The sequence below is a fragment of the Arvicanthis niloticus genome, chromosome 28 (genome assembly GCF_011762505.2).
Source record: "Arvicanthis niloticus isolate mArvNil1 chromosome 28, mArvNil1.pat.X, whole genome shotgun sequence".
NCBI lineage: Eukaryota > Metazoa > Chordata > Mammalia > Rodentia > Muridae > Arvicanthis > Arvicanthis niloticus.
Window position 1 is genome coordinate 14,180,861 of NC_133436.1, and position 21,496 is coordinate 14,202,356.

At 43.3% G+C, this 21,496-nt stretch overlaps 1 protein-coding gene across 2 annotated transcripts; it reads left to right on the forward strand.

The window, feature by feature from the left end:
- The first annotated feature begins 299 nt into the window (after positions 1-299).
- Positions 300-7,313, forward strand: Fbxo5 (F-box protein 5). Of its 2 annotated transcripts, XM_076926743.1 has the most exons (6): positions 303-957; positions 3,045-3,186; positions 3,794-4,457; positions 5,078-5,168; positions 5,878-6,057; positions 6,659-7,312. In XM_076926743.1, the coding sequence occupies exons 3-6, from the start codon at positions 3,874-3,876 to the stop codon at positions 6,908-6,910; spliced, it is 1,107 nt and encodes a 368-aa protein (XP_076782858.1). In that variant the 5' UTR covers positions 303-957; positions 3,045-3,186; positions 3,794-3,873; the 3' UTR covers positions 6,911-7,312. The 2 variants fall into 2 exon arrangements, with proteins under 2 accessions (XP_076782857.1, XP_076782858.1); XM_076926742.1 differs by lacking the exon at positions 3,045-3,186 and having other exon boundaries at positions 300-957; positions 6,659-7,313.
- Positions 7,314-21,496: the final 14,183 nt, after the last annotated feature.

The following is a 21,496-nucleotide window of genomic DNA, read 5'->3' on the forward strand; positions in this document are numbered from 1 at the left end:
TTTGAAAACCCTAAAGAATGCAATGACCAGGTTTAGGGATTAGGCCGCGCCCTCAGCCTCCGGGTGGCGGGAAGCCAAGGGACGCCGGGGTCCTGCAGCGCGCCCTCCCGGGGGCAAAGGCGGTTCTCCGGCCACCCGTCCCGCCCCGCTAGTCCACCCCTCCCGGAGGGAACCGCCAGGCCCCTAGCGCGCAAGCGCCAACCCGCCAACACAGCAGCGGCGGACGCGCAGTACGCAAGCGCAGGAGCTCCAGGCAGGGGGTGGAGCCAATTTAGGAGGGAGAGTAGAGCGCGCCTAAATCCTAGAGAGGCGGGTCCGGAGCTAGGGGAAGGGCCTGCTTTCCGGAAGGTGTAGGCTTAGGGTGGCCGCTTTGCAGCTCATCCAAGTCGCACGTAACAGACGATGGAGGAAGACCGGGGCCCTGTTTGTCTGTGCTCATCACAGACCTACAGGCAGAAGTCGGAGCTGTCCCCAGGACATGAGGACTCCCGGGAGGCCGGTTCGCGGGATAACGGGGGAGGCAGGGCAGCACGGCGGGTGTACGCAGGCGCCCCGCCGCCTCGCAGGCCACGCCTACATGGGGGTTCTTGCCAGCTCACTCAGCATCTTTGGGGAAGCGAGGGCGGACCTAGGAGTGTGGGAGGGGCCTTGGCTCCAGGGCTGGCTCCGCCCCTGCGCCCTCCTATTGGGCAAGCGAGGGCGTCCTCGGATGCCGCCTGCCTATTGGCACGCGCGTGCAAACGCCGCGCCCCATTGGTCTGTTCTGATTTGGGCACCAAATTCAAAGATTTTAAAAGTACCAGCTGGCGCCTTTTAAGAGCTAAGGCTCGGCGCAGCTGCTGGCCACCTCACCTGCATTGGAGCCCGGGGCATGCGGCATGAGCCGGCGCGCCTGCAGCGATCTGCCCCGGCCGTCCTCCTGTTCCTGCGGTCTTGGCGCGCGGACGACCGTAGATGGTGAGTGTGAGGCGGGCATCGTGGAAATCCTCACTCTGTGGCCGCAGCCTCAGAGACGGGGTGCATGCAGATCACGGGGTTCTGGGCCTCGGGCGACCTCCCAGACCCGGGACGGGGAGGAAAGAGACTGTGAGCGCGGGACAAGGGTGGTTGGTGCAGAGTGGGGCAGATGTGGTCGTCCTTGCACGGGGTCCTACCATCCCACCCAGAGACCCCGCACCGGGGACGTGCAAGGTGGTGGCTTCTGCGCGCCCGATTATATCCCACCCCCCCACCCCCCACTCCCGCCTGGGCGCCAAATGTCCCCTCCTCTCCCCTCCCCCATTCCTGACCGAGCTGTGACAGGACTGCTGGACTCCAGGCTGGCCAGATGGCCCCATCTCTATCCCCAACACCCCCCCATTTCACAGCTTTCAGCTACCTCACATCCAAACTCAGTCTCTTAAACTTTTTGCCTTCAGAGTCTTGGCTGGAGAGCGCGGGAGATTGAGCTCCGCTCTTATCTCCCGCCTTCCCTCGTGCACCGCGCCCTCGGGGCACCTCCCAGCACCGACCCCCTCAGCATTTCTAGGGGCTCCTTCCCAGCTCCCGCCAAATGTATAGGACCCCCATCCCCGCCTGCCCACCTTACCAAATGGAAAAAGATTTATTTTCTCTCCTTTTTTTGCCTTTTCTCACTAAGTCTCAAGGCCTGGAGTGAGCAGGGGAGGGTTTTTAAAAAGCGCCCTTTTTCCTCCAAAACCATGAATTTGCTTGTAGTGTTTAGTTGATGAAAGGATCTAAGAGGGGTTTAATTTTCCTCAGTTTTGATGAATTAATGGTCACTTGTTCCAACGCTTGGGTGAGAGCAGAGAAAATCAGTTGCTTGGTTTTTTTTGTTTTTTTTTTTTTAAAGTTTTTTAATCTTTCTTGAAACCTCAATGAAAGATGCATCGGTTTTACCCTAGAAAATTTCGAAACTGAAGGAAAAAGCAACTTTATATATAACTTCGGTAACCTTCCTTCTTCAGAAAAGGAATTAAGTCTTGAGGGAAGAAACTCCACCCTTAGCAGAATGTGTTTGTAAAGGGTCACCTGAGTCGCCCTTTAAAAATTGGAAGTTTAATGGTTTTAGGATGGGATTCTTTTGCTCAATGTTTCTTCCTCAGGAAATACTTGCTATCCCCAAATCCCCTCCCCCACTTGGTTTGCAGCCTTGAAGAAACTTTAAAAAGTAATTAGTACATTTAAATATACTTTTTTAAAATTAGGCATAAAGGTTTTTTTCATGACTTATACTTTCAGTCACCTTTCCTCACTCTTCCACAAAGACAGGATGGTGTTTGACCTTGGCCACATGGCTGAGTACTGAGACTGAAACGGAGTTCACATATGGAAGAGCTAAGACTTTAACCCCAGCTTTAATCACAGTATTTAATGTAGAGTGTAAAGCCTGTGTTTTTAGGTTAAATGAAAGGTCAGTGTATCTTACAACTATCAACCTTTCCCCCACCTTGTGGTTGGCTCAGGGGTGCTAATGTGAGTTCTAAAACATGAAATACCTTTTGTTTTATCTGTAAGTTCATTTTAAGGACAGAGCCACTCCAAGCCTAATAGAATAAGCTGATCAGAAAGCTTAGCAGAAATATTTTCAGTTGAAGTTTTGCCTCCTAATTTTGTACGTGGGTGGAATTTGTCTTGAATTGCAATGTAAGAAATGCCAGCGAGTTTTGCCTTATTGTGACTGACTAGATAAAAAAAAAAAAAACGGATACTTTTGATTAGATCATTCATTTGACACAGTTTTGTTTTCTTCATTTTATGGATGGGAAAACCAAGGCCAAATTTTTGTCATTCATTAAGTGGATATCGAGTGAATGAAGTGGCGAGGCTAAGCATGTGCTCCACATTTGATTGTGGGGGGTGCTATGGAATTTGTTAATCTGCCTTTATCTGTCTGCTCAACAGGAACAGAATACAAAATATTTCTTATTGTTTAGAAGCACTTAGCTTGATCTTTGAAAGTCTCTTGATCTAAGATGGATTTAGCTATTAAATATATATATATATTCCAGATTTTAATCTTCTGATACTTTTCTCTAATTTAGAAAACAAATAAGAGAGAGTCCTGTAGTCTGGAAAAGTTTTTAAAAGTTCTTAAAAAAACGAAATGATGGCAGCCTATGAAACGCAGTCCCAGGCTGACTGGAACAGCTATTGAGAGCAAGCATTAGAGCAGTTTGAGCCAAGGTAAGCACTGTAAATATAAACGAGGATGGCACTCGGTTTGGTGGAGAGCTGTCCACTGTGGTTTTCCTGCTCCTGCAAGTCCTCTGTCTCAAAGAAATGAGGAAATGCAGTTCAGAGGCACTGACTAAGGGGAGTCATGAGAGTGACAGCCAGGGCTGGAGGTGGATGTGCTTGCCACCTGTGCCTAGTCACATAAAGATAGAAGAAAACCAGCTTCATGGCCGTTGTCCTCACTTTTTGTGCAGCGTGACTCTTGGCATACCCACACAGAAGGATAAAATGGGAGAGAGGAGACTTAGTTCATTAGTTCAGAAGAAGCCTATGGAAATGATAGCTGGTTGGGATGTGGCATACTGGAACAGGTTAGAAAGAACTAAAGAAGTAGTCTGTATTGGCACATGCACACCATGGTAATTGAAGGTATCCATTTCTGGTGCTGAGATAGGTGTGTGTGTGTGTGTGTGTGTGTGTGTGTGTGTGTGTGTGTGTGTATGCTATGATAGTCACTGTAAAGACTTTGGGGTTCAGTCCCCAGCAAGAGGTTGAGGAACAAGTTAGCACAAAAGTGATTTTTTTTTTTTTTTATTCTGTTCTTGTGTTCTTGTAGGTTGTAAAGAAGAGAGCCCTGTCCTTTCTGTTGCAAGGAAGTGTTATAATTGCGACCCTGGTCTTTCTGAGCTTAAAGTGATGAAGCCTGAGGACACTGGGGGAGACGGCTTCTACAGTCCTGTGTGTTTGGAACCTTCCTGTGAGGACTGTGTTAGAAACCATGAAAGGTTATCTTCTGTTGAATCCCCAGTTGTAGGGCATGATAACAAGGAAAATCAACGTGTACAAAACATACTAGATAGTACAGACGAAACAGAAGAGCTAGAGGCCAGTAGACTGTATGAGGACAGTGGCTACTCATCCTTCATACAGAGTGACCATGAGGATGGCATCCTTCTCCTGGAGAACTTCCGAAACAATTCTCAGGCCCGTCTGCTGCCATCTCAGAGCCCAGACCAGCATCCCAACAAAAACTTGTTGCCTGTCCTGCATTTTGAAAGAGTGGTTTGCTCAACATTAAAAAAGAATGGCAAGAGAAACTCTAAAGTGGACCGAGAAATGCTGAAGGAAGTTATTGCCAGTGGAAACATTAGGCTGCAAAATATAATTGGCAAGAAAATGGGCCTGGAGCACCTAGATATCCTGGCGGAGCTCTCCCGGAGGGGATTTATGCACCTGTTAGCTAATATCTTGACGAGGCTCAGTGGCATGGACTTAATAAAGTGAGTTTGAGTGTGTTGCACACTGCATGAGTAGATAACAGAGGACCTGGTTGTGCAGACCAATATATATATATATGGCTTTACAGTGCTGACTTTAATTTTTGTTTGACATTTGAAACAGAAGAAAATCTATAGGAATCTGCTTCCGGTCTTGTCACTTTGAATTTCATAGTCTTGCTGTTAGTATTCTATACTGAATTATCTGACTAGCCGAAATGAAATGGATGTATATGTTGGTTCCTATTATTGGCTGATTTCTGTATTCAGCATGGTGACGTGTGCCATTTCGGCTGATGTAACGGATTTTTCAAAATTGGTTACAAGTAGCCTAATGTCCTATCAAACGAACAACTAACCAAGGTGGAGGTGTGGGTACTGTACTTGTGTGAAATGCTTATCCCGATAGATACTTGAAAAGATGGATACAAAAAGCTTGATGGGAGGTTTTTTAAATCCTTAAAAATGTTGGCCCTTTATTTAGTCTGGCTAAGCACTAATGACTAGGCTCTGTCCTTCCTAAAGCTTAATGTACTCAGTTTCAGTGCATAGTTGGTCAGTATGGTTTGTAACCTGCTTCTGTTCTCCCTTGGACTTAGACCCTTGTCTCCTTCGTTTTCTAGTTTGTCTAAAGTGAGCAGAATTTGGAAGAAGATACTAGAAAATGATAAAGGAGCATTCCAGCTGTACAGCAAAGCCATGCAAAGAATCATTGTAAGTCTTTCAAAGTGCTGTCTTCTTCAGCTTCCATTGCTCTTTCAGAGGTAGAGGCAGATGGTTGTAAATTGCTTAAATTCATAAAGAATGTCAGCTTCCTGGGGAGAGAGGGTGCGGGGCTGGCAGTGTGTGGGTCTTCTGTAGAACTCATCAATAAGCCTTCGTTTAAAAGATTCTACTTTTCTCTGAGACATACCACAAAGCAGTCCCAAGCAACTGTTGAGAACTGTGGTATAGAGGGAGTTTAACTTTCTGAAGTAATTGTGGTATTTCTGACAGTTGATCATTATGACTGAAATGTACCGCTAAGGCAGGGTGGTGGCAAGTGTCTATAATCTTGGAATGCTGGAGGCTTAAGTTTAAGGACATAAACCTCTTCCCCAAAACCTAAAATAAATGTTTGTTAACTGACTCCTGCCATCTATTGGCAGTGGGAAGAATGACTACTTGTTCTATGGATAGGACTTTAGTCTTGGCTTTGGGTAGTGTAAAAGGCACCTTGAATTCCTAATAAGCTTCTCTGATTCACCACACTTTGAGTGAGTTCATTTTGGAGTGTTTCTGTGCATAGCTCTGTTCAGTGGAGGCCTGGGTATTACATTCCTGTGGGATCCTTTTATCAACTGTAAATGTAATGAGTACCCAAAAAAAAAAAAAAAAAAAAAAAAAAAAGGAATTTAAAATCTCTTGTTAAACTTTCAATCAGGACAGCAGTAAGTTGTCACTGCATGCTTCAACCAGAGGATATGTCATGAGCAGAACTGCACTAACTTCTATTCAGAAGTCATCAACCTGGGCACCTCCAAAAAAAGATGTTCAAGTCAAGTCCTCCAGTCAGCGTGGTCAGAAAGGTTCTACTTATAGCCGGCACAACGAATTCTTGGAGGTAACTATCAGGAAAGTTAGAAACAAGGAACACTTAAAGTAAGAAAGAGGGTTTCACAGGACAGTTAGACACTAGATGGTCTCATCTAGTGTCTGCTACTAAATCACATAATGATGTTTGGGTTTGTAGTAAGAAGCATTAAGGTGGTTAGAGGTCACATCTTCTGCCCCTTTCATTTACTCCTAGTAGTGACCTTGAAATATCTCAGACTGGGGGCTAGAAAGGTGTCAAAGCAGCTAAGAGCTAAGACTGCTCTTCCAGAGGTCCTGAGTTCAATTCCTAGCAACCACACGGTGGCTCAGAACCATCTTTCTGTAATGGGATCTAATGCTCTCTTCTGTTGTTCTGAAGGCAGCAAGTGTAAAAAATACAAAAACCAAATATTTTAGACTGTCCCATAATACATTTTATAGTTGCTACCATCAAAAGGGAGAACAGCTGGGTGTAAGGTATGCCATTCAGGAGTTTAAGGGCTCCTATTACTCTGAACCCATTGGGTGTGATAGATACTAAAATGTCGGAAGTCTGGCTCCCCTTCCTGGTTTAGTAACAAATTCATTCAGGATACTAAAGTTTATATGGATTTCTTTTTTTCTTCTAGGTGGCAAAGACATTGAAAAACAATGAAAGCCTCAAAGCTTGTGTTCGTTGTAATTTCCCTGCAAAATATGACCAGTATTTAGAGCGAGCAGTCTGCAAACGGGAAAGCTGTAAATTTGAATATTGTACAAAGTGTCTGTGTGCTTACCATAACAGCAAAGACTGTTTGAATGGCAAGATCCTGAAAGCCAGCTGTAAAGTGGATCCTTTGCCTGGAACTAAAAGGAGTAAAAAGAACTTACAAAGATTATGACCTTTTAGGTCAGCTGTAGATCTTAAGGGCTACTTTTTATCTATTTGTAGTTAGATGCTAAGATAAAATTGATTGCTTTTTTCTTTTTTTTCTTTCTCTTTTTCTTTCTCTTTCTTTTTCATTTTTTCCCCCTGGGGGCAAGGGTAAAGGGAAGCCTGGGTGGTGTTTTGTCTTGAAAATAGATGTGCTTCAGTGTTAGCATCTGAGATGCTTTACCAAATTTGTATCATACTCCTATAAACTTGAGTCTATGTTTGTCGATATGAGCTTCTTACAGTGTTAAGTGTCCATTGTAGAGTCCTATTTATTTCTGAAATCTGTTTCAATGTTTTTATATCTGCAAATACCTGTTTTTATGTGCCAAAGAAAATAAATAATATGCATAATTTTGTTACAATACAATTGTTAGAGGTTTAGTGTTGTGTGCGGTTTGTGTAATGAATGTGTTAGTCCTGGAAATAAGCACATTAAGCTGTGAAGGAAACTGGGTGGATCATGTCCCATGGGACATGTCATATCCTCCCTGAGTTCTCTCCCAGAAGCTTGTAAGTCATACAGACTTGTAGATAAACATCTTAGTCAATACAGCAACTCCTTAAAACAATGAAGGGCCCCTGTGTTAATCATAACTTAATTGCATATAGTGAGTTCAGTGATTATTCATTTCAGGATTGTTTTCAGTTTCTCCTTGTAGCCTTGTCTGTCATGGAACTTGCTCTGGAGACCTACTCACCCCACCACTTTGCTCATTTCAAGATTTGAAATCCATCTGTCTTAGGGTTTAACTGCTGTAAACGGACACCATGACCAAGGCAACTCATAAGGACAACATTTAATTGGGGCTGGCTTAACAGATTTCAGAGGTTCAGTCCATTTTCTTTCTTTCTTTTTTTTTTTTTTTTAAATTTTTTTTTTTTATTTTTTGAGACAGGGTTTCTCTGTAGCCCTGGCTGTCCTGGAATTCACTCTGTAGACCAGGCTGGCCTCGAACTCAGAAATCCACCTGCCTCTGCCTCCCAAATGCTGGGATTAAAGGTGTGCGCCACCACCGCCCGGCAGGTTCAGTCCATTTTCATCATCTCAGGCAAGAATGTCAGCATCCACGCAGGCATTGGTGCAGGAGGAGCTGAGAGTTCTACATCTTCTGAAGGCTGCTAGCAGAATACTGGCTCCCAGCTAGCTAGGATGAGGATGTTAAAGCCCAAACCCTTAGTGACACACCTTCTAACAGTGCCACTCCCTGGGCGGAGCATATTCAAAGCACACCATCTGTCATTGCTTCCCTTGATTTAGGGATTCCTGATGAACAAATTGATTCCTCTAGTGGGATTACCTGTGGAAATAATTTGACCTTTTGAAGCTGTCAGTATTCTGTACTATTAGCATTTTATATATAATAGGAAGGGCATGAACAGGGATTTTGATTTTGTGTTTTGACAATTTTGATTTTTGAATGCATCCTCGAGTTGGTGATCCAGTTTTCTTAGATTTGGGGAATTAGTTCGTCAAGAGGCTTTCTTTGTATGGCCCTGGCTTTCCTTTAACTCACAGAGATCTGCCTGTGAGGGGTTTCCATAATTGCATCAAATAGGTTTTCTGTACCTCAGTTTCTTGAACATTACTGGTATCAGATTTGGTTTCTTAGTTGTAGCCTAAGCTTTGGAAGTTGGGATTGCTTCCCCCAGCCCTTAGTATCTAAATAATCATTCTTAGGTATGTGATCCTGCCAATCTTTCGCCTGGCTAGCCTCCCTTATTTTGGGTTGGTGCAGGGGCAGGCCGTATATCTTACTATTGCTGATGATGAAACACCATGACCAAAAACAATTTGAGAAGAGTTATTTCATTCATAGTTCATATTAGTTCATCATCAAAAGCAGACAGGACAGGAATCTAGAGGCAGGAGCTAAAGCAGAGGCCATAGAGGGATGCTGCTTACTGGCTTGTTCCTCATTCTTCAGGCTTGCTCAACCTACATCCCCCACCCCCAACTCCACTCCCCCTCCCTGCTCCTCCCCTCCCCCCCCCCCCCATTGGTTTTGGTTTGAAACAATTTCTCTGTGGCCCTTGACTGTTCTGGAACACTTAGACCAGGCTAGCCTTGAACTCACGAGATCCACCTGTCTTTGTCTCCCAGGGTGCTGAGATTGACAGTATGGGGTGCCTCACCACCACGGGGTTCTCTGCCTGCTTTCTTACAGAACATAGCTGCCAGCCCAAGGATGGCACACCCCACCCACATCAGGCTGGGCCTTTCCCCATCAATCACTAAGAAAATGCCCTACAAGCTCACCTACATCCTACACAGGAATCTTCTCGACTGGGGTTCCTCCTCTTGTCTCAGATGATTCTAGTTTGGGTGTAGTTGTCAAAACTAGCCCTCACACTAGAGGGGTGTGTCCACGGATTTTCTTGTTTCTATCTGATTTGTTGAGCTTTCCTCCTAGACTTCTGGGTTTTGTCACTATAGTTTGTTCATTTCTTAAATCAGAATCTTCCCCCGCCCCACCTTGATTTGCCTTCTTCATTTCACTCGTTTTATTTTTGATCCTTTTTAAGCTCATTGATCAGTTTTAAAACCTGACTGAAGTTCTTTGTTCCTTACTTCAAACTTTTCCTTAGCTTTCCAGAGCTTTCAAAGGAGCCATGCTGCGAGGCTGACTCCTGTTGTGTTCTTTGATTGGCATATTTACTGTGATGGAGATCTCTTATAGTTTGATGAAGGGAGGTCTTGCTAGGCAGCTGCCAGTTGAGGGCTTACTCTCCAGCACTACCAGAAAAGAAATCAAGTAGATGTAAATAGCAATTGAGACTTCTAGGGGTGGTACCAGCACCCAGCTTTGCCCCTAGGTACACACACACAGAGTGCTTGGCACTTTTGGGTCTTCATATCTTGGAACGGTGTGTAGGCTTCCCATCCTAAACTACTTTTTCTGTTTCTCTAAGCTTAGCTGCCCTGTCACCTCTTTCTTGGTTTTTAAATACACTTCTTTTGTTTACTTGCTTTTTAGATTTACTTATTTTATGTGAGTACACTGTTGATATCTTCAGACACACCAGAAGAGGGCAACAGATCCCATTACAGATGGTTATCCCACCACATAGTTGCTGGGAATTGAACTCAGAATCTCTCTGGAAGAGCAGTCAGTGTTCCTAACCGCTGAGCCATCACTCCAGCCCCCACTTCTTGAGATAGTGTCTCTGCTTTGTTACCAAAACTTTTGCCCAGCGGTTTGGAGGGAGCTTCTAATCTAGTACATTTAATTTTTGAAGAAAATGTCAATATGTCTATGTTGTGCTGGTAAATTCAGTTCAGTTCAGTTTTTATTTTTATTTTATTTATTTATTTATTTATTTATTTATTTATTTATTTATTTATTGAGACAGGGTTTCTCTGTATAGCCCTGGCTGTCCTGGAACTCACTCTGTAGACCAGGCTGGCCTGGAACTCAGAAATCCGCCTGCTTCTGCCTCCCAAGTGCTGGGATTAAAGGTGTGTGCCACCACCGCCTGTCTCAGTTCAGTTTTGTTGTTGTTGTTAACTTGAAACAAGTTAGGATCACCTAGGAAGAGGGAAAGCCTCCATTGAGAAAATGCCTCCATAAGACTGGTCAATGGACAAGCTTGTGGAGCATTTTCTTGATTAATGATTTGTGTGGGAAAGCCCAGCCCACTGTCAGTAGTACCATCCCTGTAAGCATGGCCCCGGGTGTAGGCAAAAGAAGCTGAGCAAGCCATAGATCTAAGGGCTACTTACTGTTTTGTTTCACGGTCTACTTCAGTTCCTGCATCTGCCTTGAGCTCCTGCCCTGTCTTCCCTTCCTGATGGACTACGGCTGTAAACCATGAGCTGAAACAAACCCTTTCTTCTCCAAATTGCTTCTGGTTGTAGTGTTTTATCACAGATTGCAAAATAACTTTTTAAGGACGCTTTAAGATATTTCTCAGATTGGCACCCTTTTCTCAAGAAACATATAAAGGTTCCATTTATTTTGAATTCTTTCAGCACTCAGTACAGCCCGTAGTTTGCAGCTGCACTGCCAGGGCAGTAGTAGTACTTCCTTAATAGCGTTCATTTATATCCTAATGATGGGTGGATGGAGGGATGTTGAGCATCTTCCCATGTTACTTGTCGTTATACATTTTTCTTAGTGAATTTAAATGATTTGCCTTTGTTTGCATTACTTTCTTACTGGCGTTCAAAGGTATATATTATCGATCAAATGCTTTCTTCACCCGTCTCTTTCCATTTGCTAACGCCTTTCACTTTTTTCTATTGTTCCAAATGATTTCCCTTCTGCAGGTCATGTTTTTCCTGTTGTAGCTAAGAAAATTATCTAGTCTACTTACACGGCAATTTTCTTCCACCTTCCCTTTCAGAAGTTTTACATTAATTTGGGGGTCGGGGGTAGATGCCTGCTGTAGGGCATAGATGTGCAGGTCAAAAGTCAGCTTTTTGGAAGTTGGTTCTCTCCTGGTATCAGTGGGGCCGAGGAATTGAACTCTAGTCATTGGGCTTGGCAGCAAGCACATTTACCAGCTGAGTCCATCTTGCCAGTCCAACTGTGTATACTTTTTGTGTGTGTGTGTTTGGAGTCAATGATTAGTCTGCAGTTCTGAGAATAGTGGGAGGAGTGTATTGAAATGGGTTTCCACTTGTCCCAGCACTGTTGACACATGTCCTTTATCTACTGATTGCAGTCCTCTGGGACTCCACTGGACCACCCTGTTAAGTTTTATAATCTAACAATGGAAGCTTTCTAACTTTTCTTGAACATTTTCCAAGTTATGTCATGGCTTGCATTTCTACATAAATGTTATAATTGGTGCACATTAGTTTTGATCGGGAGTACAGGGTCCATATTAATATGCCAAGTACCCCTGTCTCAACAGTCCTGAGCATGGCAGTTTGTCTGATATACATCACTCAACATGTCTCTTAGCAACACTATTTTTTTCATTATATATGTCTACTACATATATAACACACCCTTAAGTGCATCCCTAAAGTCCATATTAGTTATAATACTGTGAATATATCCTATTTCATTTTGAATGGTTTGTTGCTTACATACTAAAGTGCAATACATTTATCTTTTGGCTGGCAGCCTTATTAAATACAGTTAATTATAGCTGAATCTCTAGTAGATTTGCCTTAAGCAAGTCAAAACAACTTTATTTCTCTTATCAATCTATAAGCCTGTGTCTTTCTCTTTTCTTTCTTTTTTCTTCTTTTATCCTCTTTCTTTCTTCCTTTCTCTTTCTTTCTTTCTTTCTTTCTTTCTTTTTTTTTTCTTTCTTTTTTTTGTGGCCCATCTTGTAGACTTAAAACCTGCAGTTCAGCAAAAAATGTTGGTGTTTCTGTCTTGCCCCAGATATTAAGGAAAACAGAAAACAACGTTAGTTGTCTTTTTTGTTTCCATGAGTTTGCCTTCATTTATTTACTCGAGGATGTTCCTATGTTGATGGTCCACTTAGTTAGGATATTTATTCTTTGTATTCTTGAACTATATATGTGTGAGAGAGTGTGTGTGCATACATGTGTGCACATCATGTGCACAAGTGTGTATGTGCACATGATGTGTGTGTTGAGAAGTACTGAAGTTGTGTGCATATGAAATGTTGGTCTGTAACTTCTTACAGTGTCTGAGATGTACTCCCCCTAACCCCTTTCCAGTCTCCTGGACATTTGTGTAGGTCAGGAATGTTTGTTCTCCTTCATTGTTATCTAGAAATCACCAGTGTCTCAGACTGCTCTGCCCCACACTTGGGGGCCAAAATGTTGCAAACCGCTCTATCAATGTTGGAACCCACACTGCCAAAAGCCTTGGATGCTAAATTGTTAGAGCCCGCACTGCCCCAAGCTGCTCCGGTCCGAGGGTCAGGGTTCAGCAAGAGAGTGAAGACAGAGAGGAAGAATGGAGACCAGACAGAGTATGATTCAATCCCATTTATTCTTCAGTCTCTCTTCTCTCCAAGTCCCTAGTTCCAAGCACCAAGTCTCAAGTCCTAATCCTAGTTCTAGCTGTAATAAGTCTCAAGTCCTAATTCCTAATTCCAGCTCTAAACTGCTAGTCTCTTTCCCAGTTCCAAGTTACTAGTCTCTTTCCCAGTTCCAAGTCTCCAGTTCCAAGTTCTTTTTCCAAGTTTCTCTCAAATACAAGTGTCTTTTCCAAGTGCCTGTCTTCTGTCTGCCTCTCGCCTTTTATGTGTCTCACTTCTAAGTCACGCCTTTAAGTCTTGTCTCTAAATCACACCTTTAAGTCACGCCCTTAAGTCACACACCTTTAAGTCTCACACACCCAAGGGAAAATCCTGGGTATCTAAAACAAGATGTTATCAGAGTGTGCTCAGTTGTTGTAGGCTGTTGTAAACAAGTCTCTTGTTAGGGTATATGGCTCAAGATGGCTGCAAGGATGATAGCCGCCTTCTGTCGGCTCCCCACACACCAGGAGAGCTGTCTGGATCAGGAATTTTCGCCATGGGAAAGTGTTTATTTACTTGTGTGTTTTAAAAATAGGCACAAGGCTCTTTGGGTTTTCTACTTTTGTTCATTTCTCTTTGATTGAATTTATTAGTCTCTCAAGAACTTTCCCTAGGATTGACGTTTACCAAATTGATCGGCATGGAGTGGTCAGAATGGTCTCTTTTGTACTTCAGACTCTGTACATGGTCTCCACCTTTTACTGAATAGTTTGGCTAGAATTTTGCTGCATAGCTTGATCTCAACCCACTTTGATGTACCAAGAAGACAGATAACTTCTAGATGGCAGCGCTTTCCTGGTTGCGGTGATACGCTACACACTGTCTCTGTACGGAAGACCAAGGAAGACCAAGGGCTAGCTTAAAACTTACCGAAACTTCTTGTAAGACTCGGTTGACCCGGCTCTCTGGATTGAACCTGCATAAAATCTAGACCACAAGATTCCCTAATTGGTGCGTGTTGGAGTAAGAGCACACACGACTTTTGGAAGAGGCTGGCGGTAGCTAAGTGAGGTCCGAGCTGGGCATTCAGCTTGGCGGTGACTCCCTTCCATAGTCCCTCTGATCAAGCCAGAGAGCAGCCTGTGCTCCCTACGGCCTGTGTCTCGTCATCCTGATAGAGCATGAGGTGAATGAATATTTTGTGTCCCTTGGATAATAACCCTTTGACGGCAGATGCAGATTAACTGAGACTTAACTCTTCATGAAGACCTTTCAGATTTGGCAGTCCTGCATCAACTCTCCTATCGGATGCTGGGAATGATGGGTTAGCGTTCATGTGCTAATAATACTCATGGGTATTTTAAACCTTGGTGTTCCCCTTTTCATAGAATCAAATGCTGTCTTCACAGGTTAGCCTTTAGACTAACTTGCAACACACCAGTGGCCCTGTAGGGAGTGCTATTGGGTACCAGGAGATGAATATTTTCAGGACTCTGCCTAGGAAGCTGGCCGTGCCTTTTAAACACAACTCGAGGGTCCCGCTGAAGACTAAATAAGAGACTAATCCTTTCTCTCCTACCCTGACTGTACGGCATTGCTCCCTTTTTTTCAAATTCTACTTCAACTGTTTTAACACCTCACCACGAGATGGCGCAGTTTCAACACTGTCCTTTCGCATGTTCGTTCCTGTGAATTTAATGTAAAAAAAAAAAAAAAAAAAAAAAAAAAAGATGGAAGAATAGTATTGCTTTTCTACTCAATTTATGTTGCCAGATTAGAAAATCAAGTACACACACACACGTACATATCGATATATAAGTACATATGTATATATATGTGTGTATATATATATATATATATGGATAATTATAGTTTAAACAGTTTAACGTTTAGTCTTAGACATGAAGGCTAAATCTTACTTCTTCAGTTCAATGTTTGAAAGCCTTTCTTCCTTACAAAGTATAGCTCCATACTAGCCAGTGTGGGAGCAGCATGTAGAGAGAGGACAGTTGAAATGCATCTCTTCGAGTTTCAAAGTGAGATTCATTATGAATGTACCCTGCACACCAGATATCAGAGAGTTCATTCAAAGCAAAACAAAATCAGATGGTCACGTTTCATCTTGTGATTGAAACAATCATATATTAGTTTTACTGGCTAATTAAAGACTATGAAGTTCTCCTGAGTTCCAGAGAAGTATTTTCTGGCACCATAACTGATATGTCAAGATAGAGGACCATAGCGTTCAGAGCTCAAGTGTTTTTTTTTTTTTTTTCTTTTATTAGAAAACATTGGGGCTGGAGAGATGGCTCAGCAGTTAAAAGCACTGACTGCTCTTGCAGAGGTCCTGAGTTCAATTCCCAGCAACCACATGGTGGCTTACAACCATCTGTAATGGGATTCCATGTCCTCTTCTGTTGTGTCTGAAGACAGCTACAGTGTACTCATATAAATAAATAAATAAATAAACCTTTAAAAATAAAAAAATATTTTAAAAAGTCATTTTATTCAATAGACATGTCAGTGAGAGTACACCAACTAGAAAAATGAGCAAAGGGGGATCTAAAAAAATCTTAAGTCAACACTGAGGCTGAATACCCACTATGTTTTGCTAATGTAATTCTGAGTTGCTACCGTGTAAAAGGTAAGTTTATCTACAATAGAAGAGATGGGGTTAGAAGTTAGGTGTACACTGAGAGGTTTTACTTTACCTTTATTTATATGTGTACATGTATGTATTACTCACATGTATGTGTGTGGAGGGAAGAGGGATACCTCTGGTGATCAGAAGAAGGTATACGATCCCCTGGAGCTGAGGCTACAGGCAGCTATAAGCCACCTGACATGGCTGTTGACTCTGAACTCTGGTCCTATTATGCAAGAGTAGCAAGCACTCTCAGCCATTTCTCCTGAGTACAGTGAGATTTTGTTTTTCCAAAGCTCCTATGGCACAGTGCTGGCACCTGATTCCTCCTCATCAGATACTTGTGGCTTCAACTTCTTTCTCACTATTTAACCTTGGACAAGATTTTTTTTTTTTTAACATGAATAAACTGTTTTCATAGCATATAGAAAAGGGAACATGGCCTACTTGATACTATTGGCGCAATGATTAAACTAGAAAATACAAGAGAAACACTAAACAATTGTAACGTAAGTAATTAAATGTAACTACCATACCAGTTTCTTTCTTTTCTTTTCTTTCTTTCTTTCTTTTTTTTTTTTTTTGATTTTCGAGACAGGGTTTCTCTGTGTAGCCCTGGCTGTCCTGGAACTCACTCTGTAGACCAGGCTGGCCTCGAACTCAGAAATCCGCCTGCCTCTGCCTCCCAAGTGCCGGGATTAAAGGCGTGCGCCACCACCGCCCGGCACCATACCAGTTTCTTATGGTCCAAATGTTAGTTATTATGACTACCTTGTTATTTATGATAGTCAAAATGGAGGAATCCCCTCCAATGACTCTGTGATTTTTACAGCCAGAATAATCCCGTGTTGAATTTTCTCTCATCTGTATTACTGTGTTACTGGAAACTAAAAAGCCTTTTGTCTTCAATAAGATGACAAGAGAAAATAGACTTACTGCCAGATAAAAAATGTGCTGTACTATGGATGGAGGTAGTGAACTTTTTAATGCCTTCAAAATGCTACCTTAGTTTTTAAAAGTTATTCCTTTGTCCTTAGTTAGAACATCTATTGAGCTCCTTCTGTATACAATGCTAGCCTGCTGGGTAATGTCAAATGCAAAGCCCATGTCCGGTTCTATCAGATTACCCAGCTTTCAAACCTCATAACAGATAGTATTAGATGCCTTAGGTGTTTATTACTAACCACACTGGCTAGTACTTTCTAAGCAAAAGTATTTCCGTTGTATCCATAACTGACTTCCTTGTTGTAGAGGGTGGATTAAAAGTGCTTTAAGGAAGTAAAGAAGATCGTCAGAGGAAACGTGAGGAGAGCATTGTTGGGTCAGGCTACTGCAGAACTGACGTGCTAGACCCAAGACGGAGGCGAACATATCCTTTCCCCTCAGATAAACCAACGCTTACACAAAGCCACAGATTCTCAGGATACAGATACACAAGCAATATCTATGCCATCCCTATATTCTGTTGGGACCCAGTTGGGAAGAGACAAGGGAACGCTTAGCCTAAGAGAGTGGTTGAAGGTGATGGTCTATTACCACTCCAAGAAATAGCAGCAGTCTTTTGGAGAGCCCGCTGGCCTGTGCGAAATTTGGATGTTGGCATGTCTGTGATTGAGGAGAAGAGGGAAGAGGAATGTACGGCCCTTTCCACTCTTCTTAGCTGCTGGAGCACAGAAATGTATCCGTGTAGGGGCTGTCCAAGAAACCCCGTGCTGTTGCCGGTTTGCAGCAGTCATCTTACGTTTGACACCTGTGGTGTTAGACTAGCTTGGTGAGTGAAGAGGTGATGTCTTATTCCACACAGGCTCCTATTGGGGAGCTGACAGGAAGGAGTGCAGAGTGCCAGTAAGGCCAGTTGGGGGCATCATCCTGGGTACTCATCGGCCTTAAGAACTCAGGCTGGATAGTGAAAAGAATACAGTCTTTCTTTCTTTCTTTCTTTCTTTCTCTCTCTCTCTCTCTCTCTCTCTCTCTCTCTCTCTTTCTTTCTTTCTTTCTTTTTTTTTTTTTTTTGGTTTTTCGAGACAGGGTTTCTCTGTGTAGTCCTGGCTGTCCTGGAACTCACTTTGTAGACCAGGCTGGCCTCGAACTCAGAAATCCGCCTGCCTCTGCCTCCCAAGTGCTGGGATTAAAGGCGTGCACCACCACTGCCCGGCAACAGCATTTCTTTTTAACAATTCATTTCTGTAGACTCACGACCATGTCTCTTCAATACTAACAAAACCCGTTTTGCTTAGAATAATCTCTAGTATTTCTAGCAAAATTTCAACCTCTGCTTTTTATTGTTCCAAATGTTACCTCGTTTCCTTTCCCTTTGGTTCTTTGCCTGTGTGGCTAGAACTGAAAGGTCCGGGACTCCCCAGAAAGGAGGTCCACTTAAGTCACAGGATAGCACGCACCCAAAGGATACACGAGAGACCGTCTTGCTGTAAAGCACATGAGGTGGTTTATTAAATCAGAGCTCTGGGCCAGCCCATATCCCCATATCTCACATAGGGGATAGAGGGACTGACCTCGTGGCTCAGGGGTCTAGCGCTTATATATGGGCGGGGTGGGGAAAAAGCGAACTTTCGCGCGGGTGCACAGGATTGGTTGTTTTACTTTTTTTTGAACACTAGTAGGCCATACCATGGGGCAGGGTGTAGTTCCTCCCTTGGCCAGCCAGTTTCTGGGATGTTCTTAACAGGCCTTTGTCTTGTAACCCCCCCTCCTCTGTAACTAATTAGATGGGCCCAAACCTGCTGGCAGGTGCTTTTCTGCCCAAGGTCTAAGGCGATAAATTTACACATATTTCATAAAATGGCCTTTATAATTTTTCACTCTACAGAACGTGGGGGAAATCTGTGTTGTATGAGGTACTTGGAAACTCACTTTATATTCTTTAAGTGTTGCTTTTAGAGTTTCCTGTCCTTTTTTTTTTTTTTTTTTTTTTTTTTTTAAGTGTCCCAAACTTTTGAAGAGCTGAGAATGTGGGGTGACTTACTATTTTCTTCCTGTTGTAGCTAATGGTCTCTTAGTTAGTTCTGTCCCTCTTTGAGTTTCCACCAGAGGGCAGAACCAACCCACTTAATCCCCAGCTTGCAGCTTTCCTCAGTGTTTGAGATGGAACTCTTTGGGCTTCTTTCGAATGGTTGGGATTTCATTGCTCCTAAGAAGTGCTGCTGAGGAGACCCAGGGACAAGCTCTGGGGTTAGTGTTCAGCTTCACTATTCATCAGGTCCATGGTTTTGAGGATCTCTTGTTTTTTATTTTTGTTTTTGGTCCCCCCCCCCCCCCCGCCATCCCCAAGCTCCGAGCAATGGTGTTATCATCCTTGTAAACAGGAAAGCAGCAACCTTATTTTGGGGGCAGCTGTGAGTACTCAGTAAGTTTAGACATGCCTCACACTCTTCCCGCCAAGCCAAGCCTAGTATGTAGTATGCTTTACGCAAGGGAGAGTCCCTGTGGAGTTTACAGAAACGACGGGTCTGTATTACCTAAGGCCTACCTGGAAGACAGCCAAGAGTGAGAAGATACTAAATAAAGCTACTAGTTTTTGGCTTTTTGGGGAGTGGGAGTCAGGTACATAGATGAGCATCTATTTCCGTGTGTTATTCCCACCCACTATGTCTTCTGCCTAGCAAGGTAAATCCCATTTCCTTTGCTCACTGATTTATCTCAAGTGTTAGAACAATACCCAGCATATCACAGGTTCTTAACAATTAGCTGAGCGAACCGGTGGTGGCGCAGCCCGTAAGGCGTCCTCCTGCATAGGGGGCGGGCCCTCTGCGCTCTTTCTCTGACCCGCGGGTTCGAATCCTGTGCATCTCCTCCCGCGTCTAATGGGGGAAAAAAAAGAAGGAAAAAAGTTTTGCTGGGCTGAGTTCGAGGCCAGCCTGGTCTACACAGTGAGTTCTAGGACAGCCAGGGCTACACAGAGAAACCCTGTCTCGAAAAACCAAATAAATAAATAAATAAATAAATAAATAAATAAATAAATAAATAAATAAAAAAAATTAGCTGTTCAAGAAACAGAAGGTTACTAATTCATTGCTAACGTTTTGATCTCAAGGCCTCCCATAGCCTACAGGTTAGCTCTGTCCCCAGCCCATGACACCATCAAGAGAAGGTTGGGATGTTTAGTAGGAAGGACTTAGTGGGAGGAGGTTAGGTCATTGGAATTATGTCTTTGAAGGGGATACTGGGGCTTCCTTTTTGCTTCTGAGCTTCCATGAGCAGGCATGAACTCCGGATATTCTATACGGTACCCAGAGTCACAGAGCTGGCTGAGTGATCATGGACAGAAATCTCTACAGCAATGAATTAACATGAGCATGTTTTTCTTTTAAATTTATTCTCTTGGGTATTTTTCATAGTGATGGAAACCTAGCACACCCATCTAGATGTACATGGAAGAACACAAGGAGTTGGCACAACTCTCCCAGATCACACAAATAGATGGAGCTTACTGTGCCTTAAACCACATCAGGTTCACCCTTGAAGGCCATCATTTTTTTTTCATGGGGCTTTGTTACCTTGAAGATAGACTCAGAAGCTCCATGAAAATGAACACGTGACTGAGTCTGATAACTGACCTGCCTGGCTGAGTCTTTGTACTGCTCAGGAGGAAGGAGGGGAGGTACTCCTTGCAGTAATACTTTTTGAGATTTATTTCCAACAGCATTTAGATGGGACAGAGGAAAAATGTAACTTTAGGCATTAGAATGCTCAGGTCTGATGAATATTCCTAACTAGGAGTTTTTAGAATGGCATTTCCCAACTATCTTCCATAACCAAATGGCATCTGTGAAATATGAGGAAAAATAAACACATTAAAAAGCTGCTTGGAAGCCAGACACGATGGTGTGTTGGTCACAGTGGTATATATCTGCAATTTTACCACCGGGGAAGCTGAGGCAGTAAGGTTACAAGTTCAAAGTCAGCCTAGGATAAGCAGTAAGTGTAAGGCTAGCCTAGGCTATCTAGAGAGACATCTCAAGAAGGAGAAAGAGGAGGAGAAAGTGAGAAATACAATAAAATTAACATTTCAGGAAGGCAGAATGATTGGCCCACAGCCAGTGTTACATTAGTGCTTGCTGATTGTGAGAGAATAGAAACTGGTAACTATAGCTAAAAAAATATCTAGTGCTTTAGTACATAGTGTCTTGTCTGTTGGTCAAGATCAGTATCCTATGGGATACTTGCTAGGAATGCAGTCTCTTTCATACCTAAAGAATAGGAAAGGGGCATTTTATCACTACCCCTAGGTGATTTGATGCAGCCACGAGCAGCCTCATTTAGCTAATACGGTCCCACTGCGGAATTGAATTGTTCAAGGGCTGATCCCCTTTAACGAAATGTCGTGACCGGAGCAAAATGTTGAAGTCCGGGCTGCCCCATGTTTGGGGTGGCCACTGTATCCTGGCCCAAGCTGCTGCTCTGGTCCGCGGGTCGGGGTTCAGCAAGAGAGAGAGAGAGAGTGAGGACGGACTCGAAGAATGGAGACCAGACAGAGTGTGATTCAATCCCATTTATTCTTCAGTCTCTCTTCTTAGTCCAAGTCCCAAGTCTGGAGTTCCTAGTTGTACTCAATAATGTGTCTTGTTCCCAGCTGTACTCTCTAAAGAGTCTCCCTAAAGAGTCTATTTCTCTGCCGTCTGTCTCTGCCTTTTATATGTCTCACTTCTAAGCCACGCCTCTAAGTCACACCTTTAATCATGCCCTTAGGTCTTGTCTCTAAATCTGATCTCTAAATCACACTCTTAAGTCACACACCTTTAATCTCACACACCTTTAATCTCATCCAAGGAAAGTCCTGGGTATCCAAAGCAAAATGTTAACAGAGTGTGCTCAGCTGTTGTAGGCTATTGTAATCCAAGTCTCATGTCAGGGTATATGGCTCAAGATGGCTGCAAAGCTGATAGCTGCTTTCTGCTAAAAGTCGGCCCCCAACAAAGAAACAGTCATCTTAGCACATTTCAGAAAGTATAACATTGGAAGAAAACTCATCCCAGTCAGCATTACATTTCCAAAAGGGAG

Bases quoted from the DNA above. Each gene is read 5' to 3' on its own strand.
- Fbxo5 (XM_076926742.1), top strand. From the start codon at position 879: ATGAGCCGGCGCGCCTGCAGCGATCTGCCCCGGCCGTCCTCCTGTTCC. The intron at 958-3,793 runs GTGAGTGTGAGG...GTGTTCTTGTAG, and splicing joins CGCGCGGACGACCGTAGATG to GTTGTAAAGAAGAGAGCCCT. The intron at 5,169-5,877 runs GTAAGTCTTTCA...ACTTTCAATCAG, and splicing joins AAGCCATGCAAAGAATCATT to GACAGCAGTAAGTTGTCACT.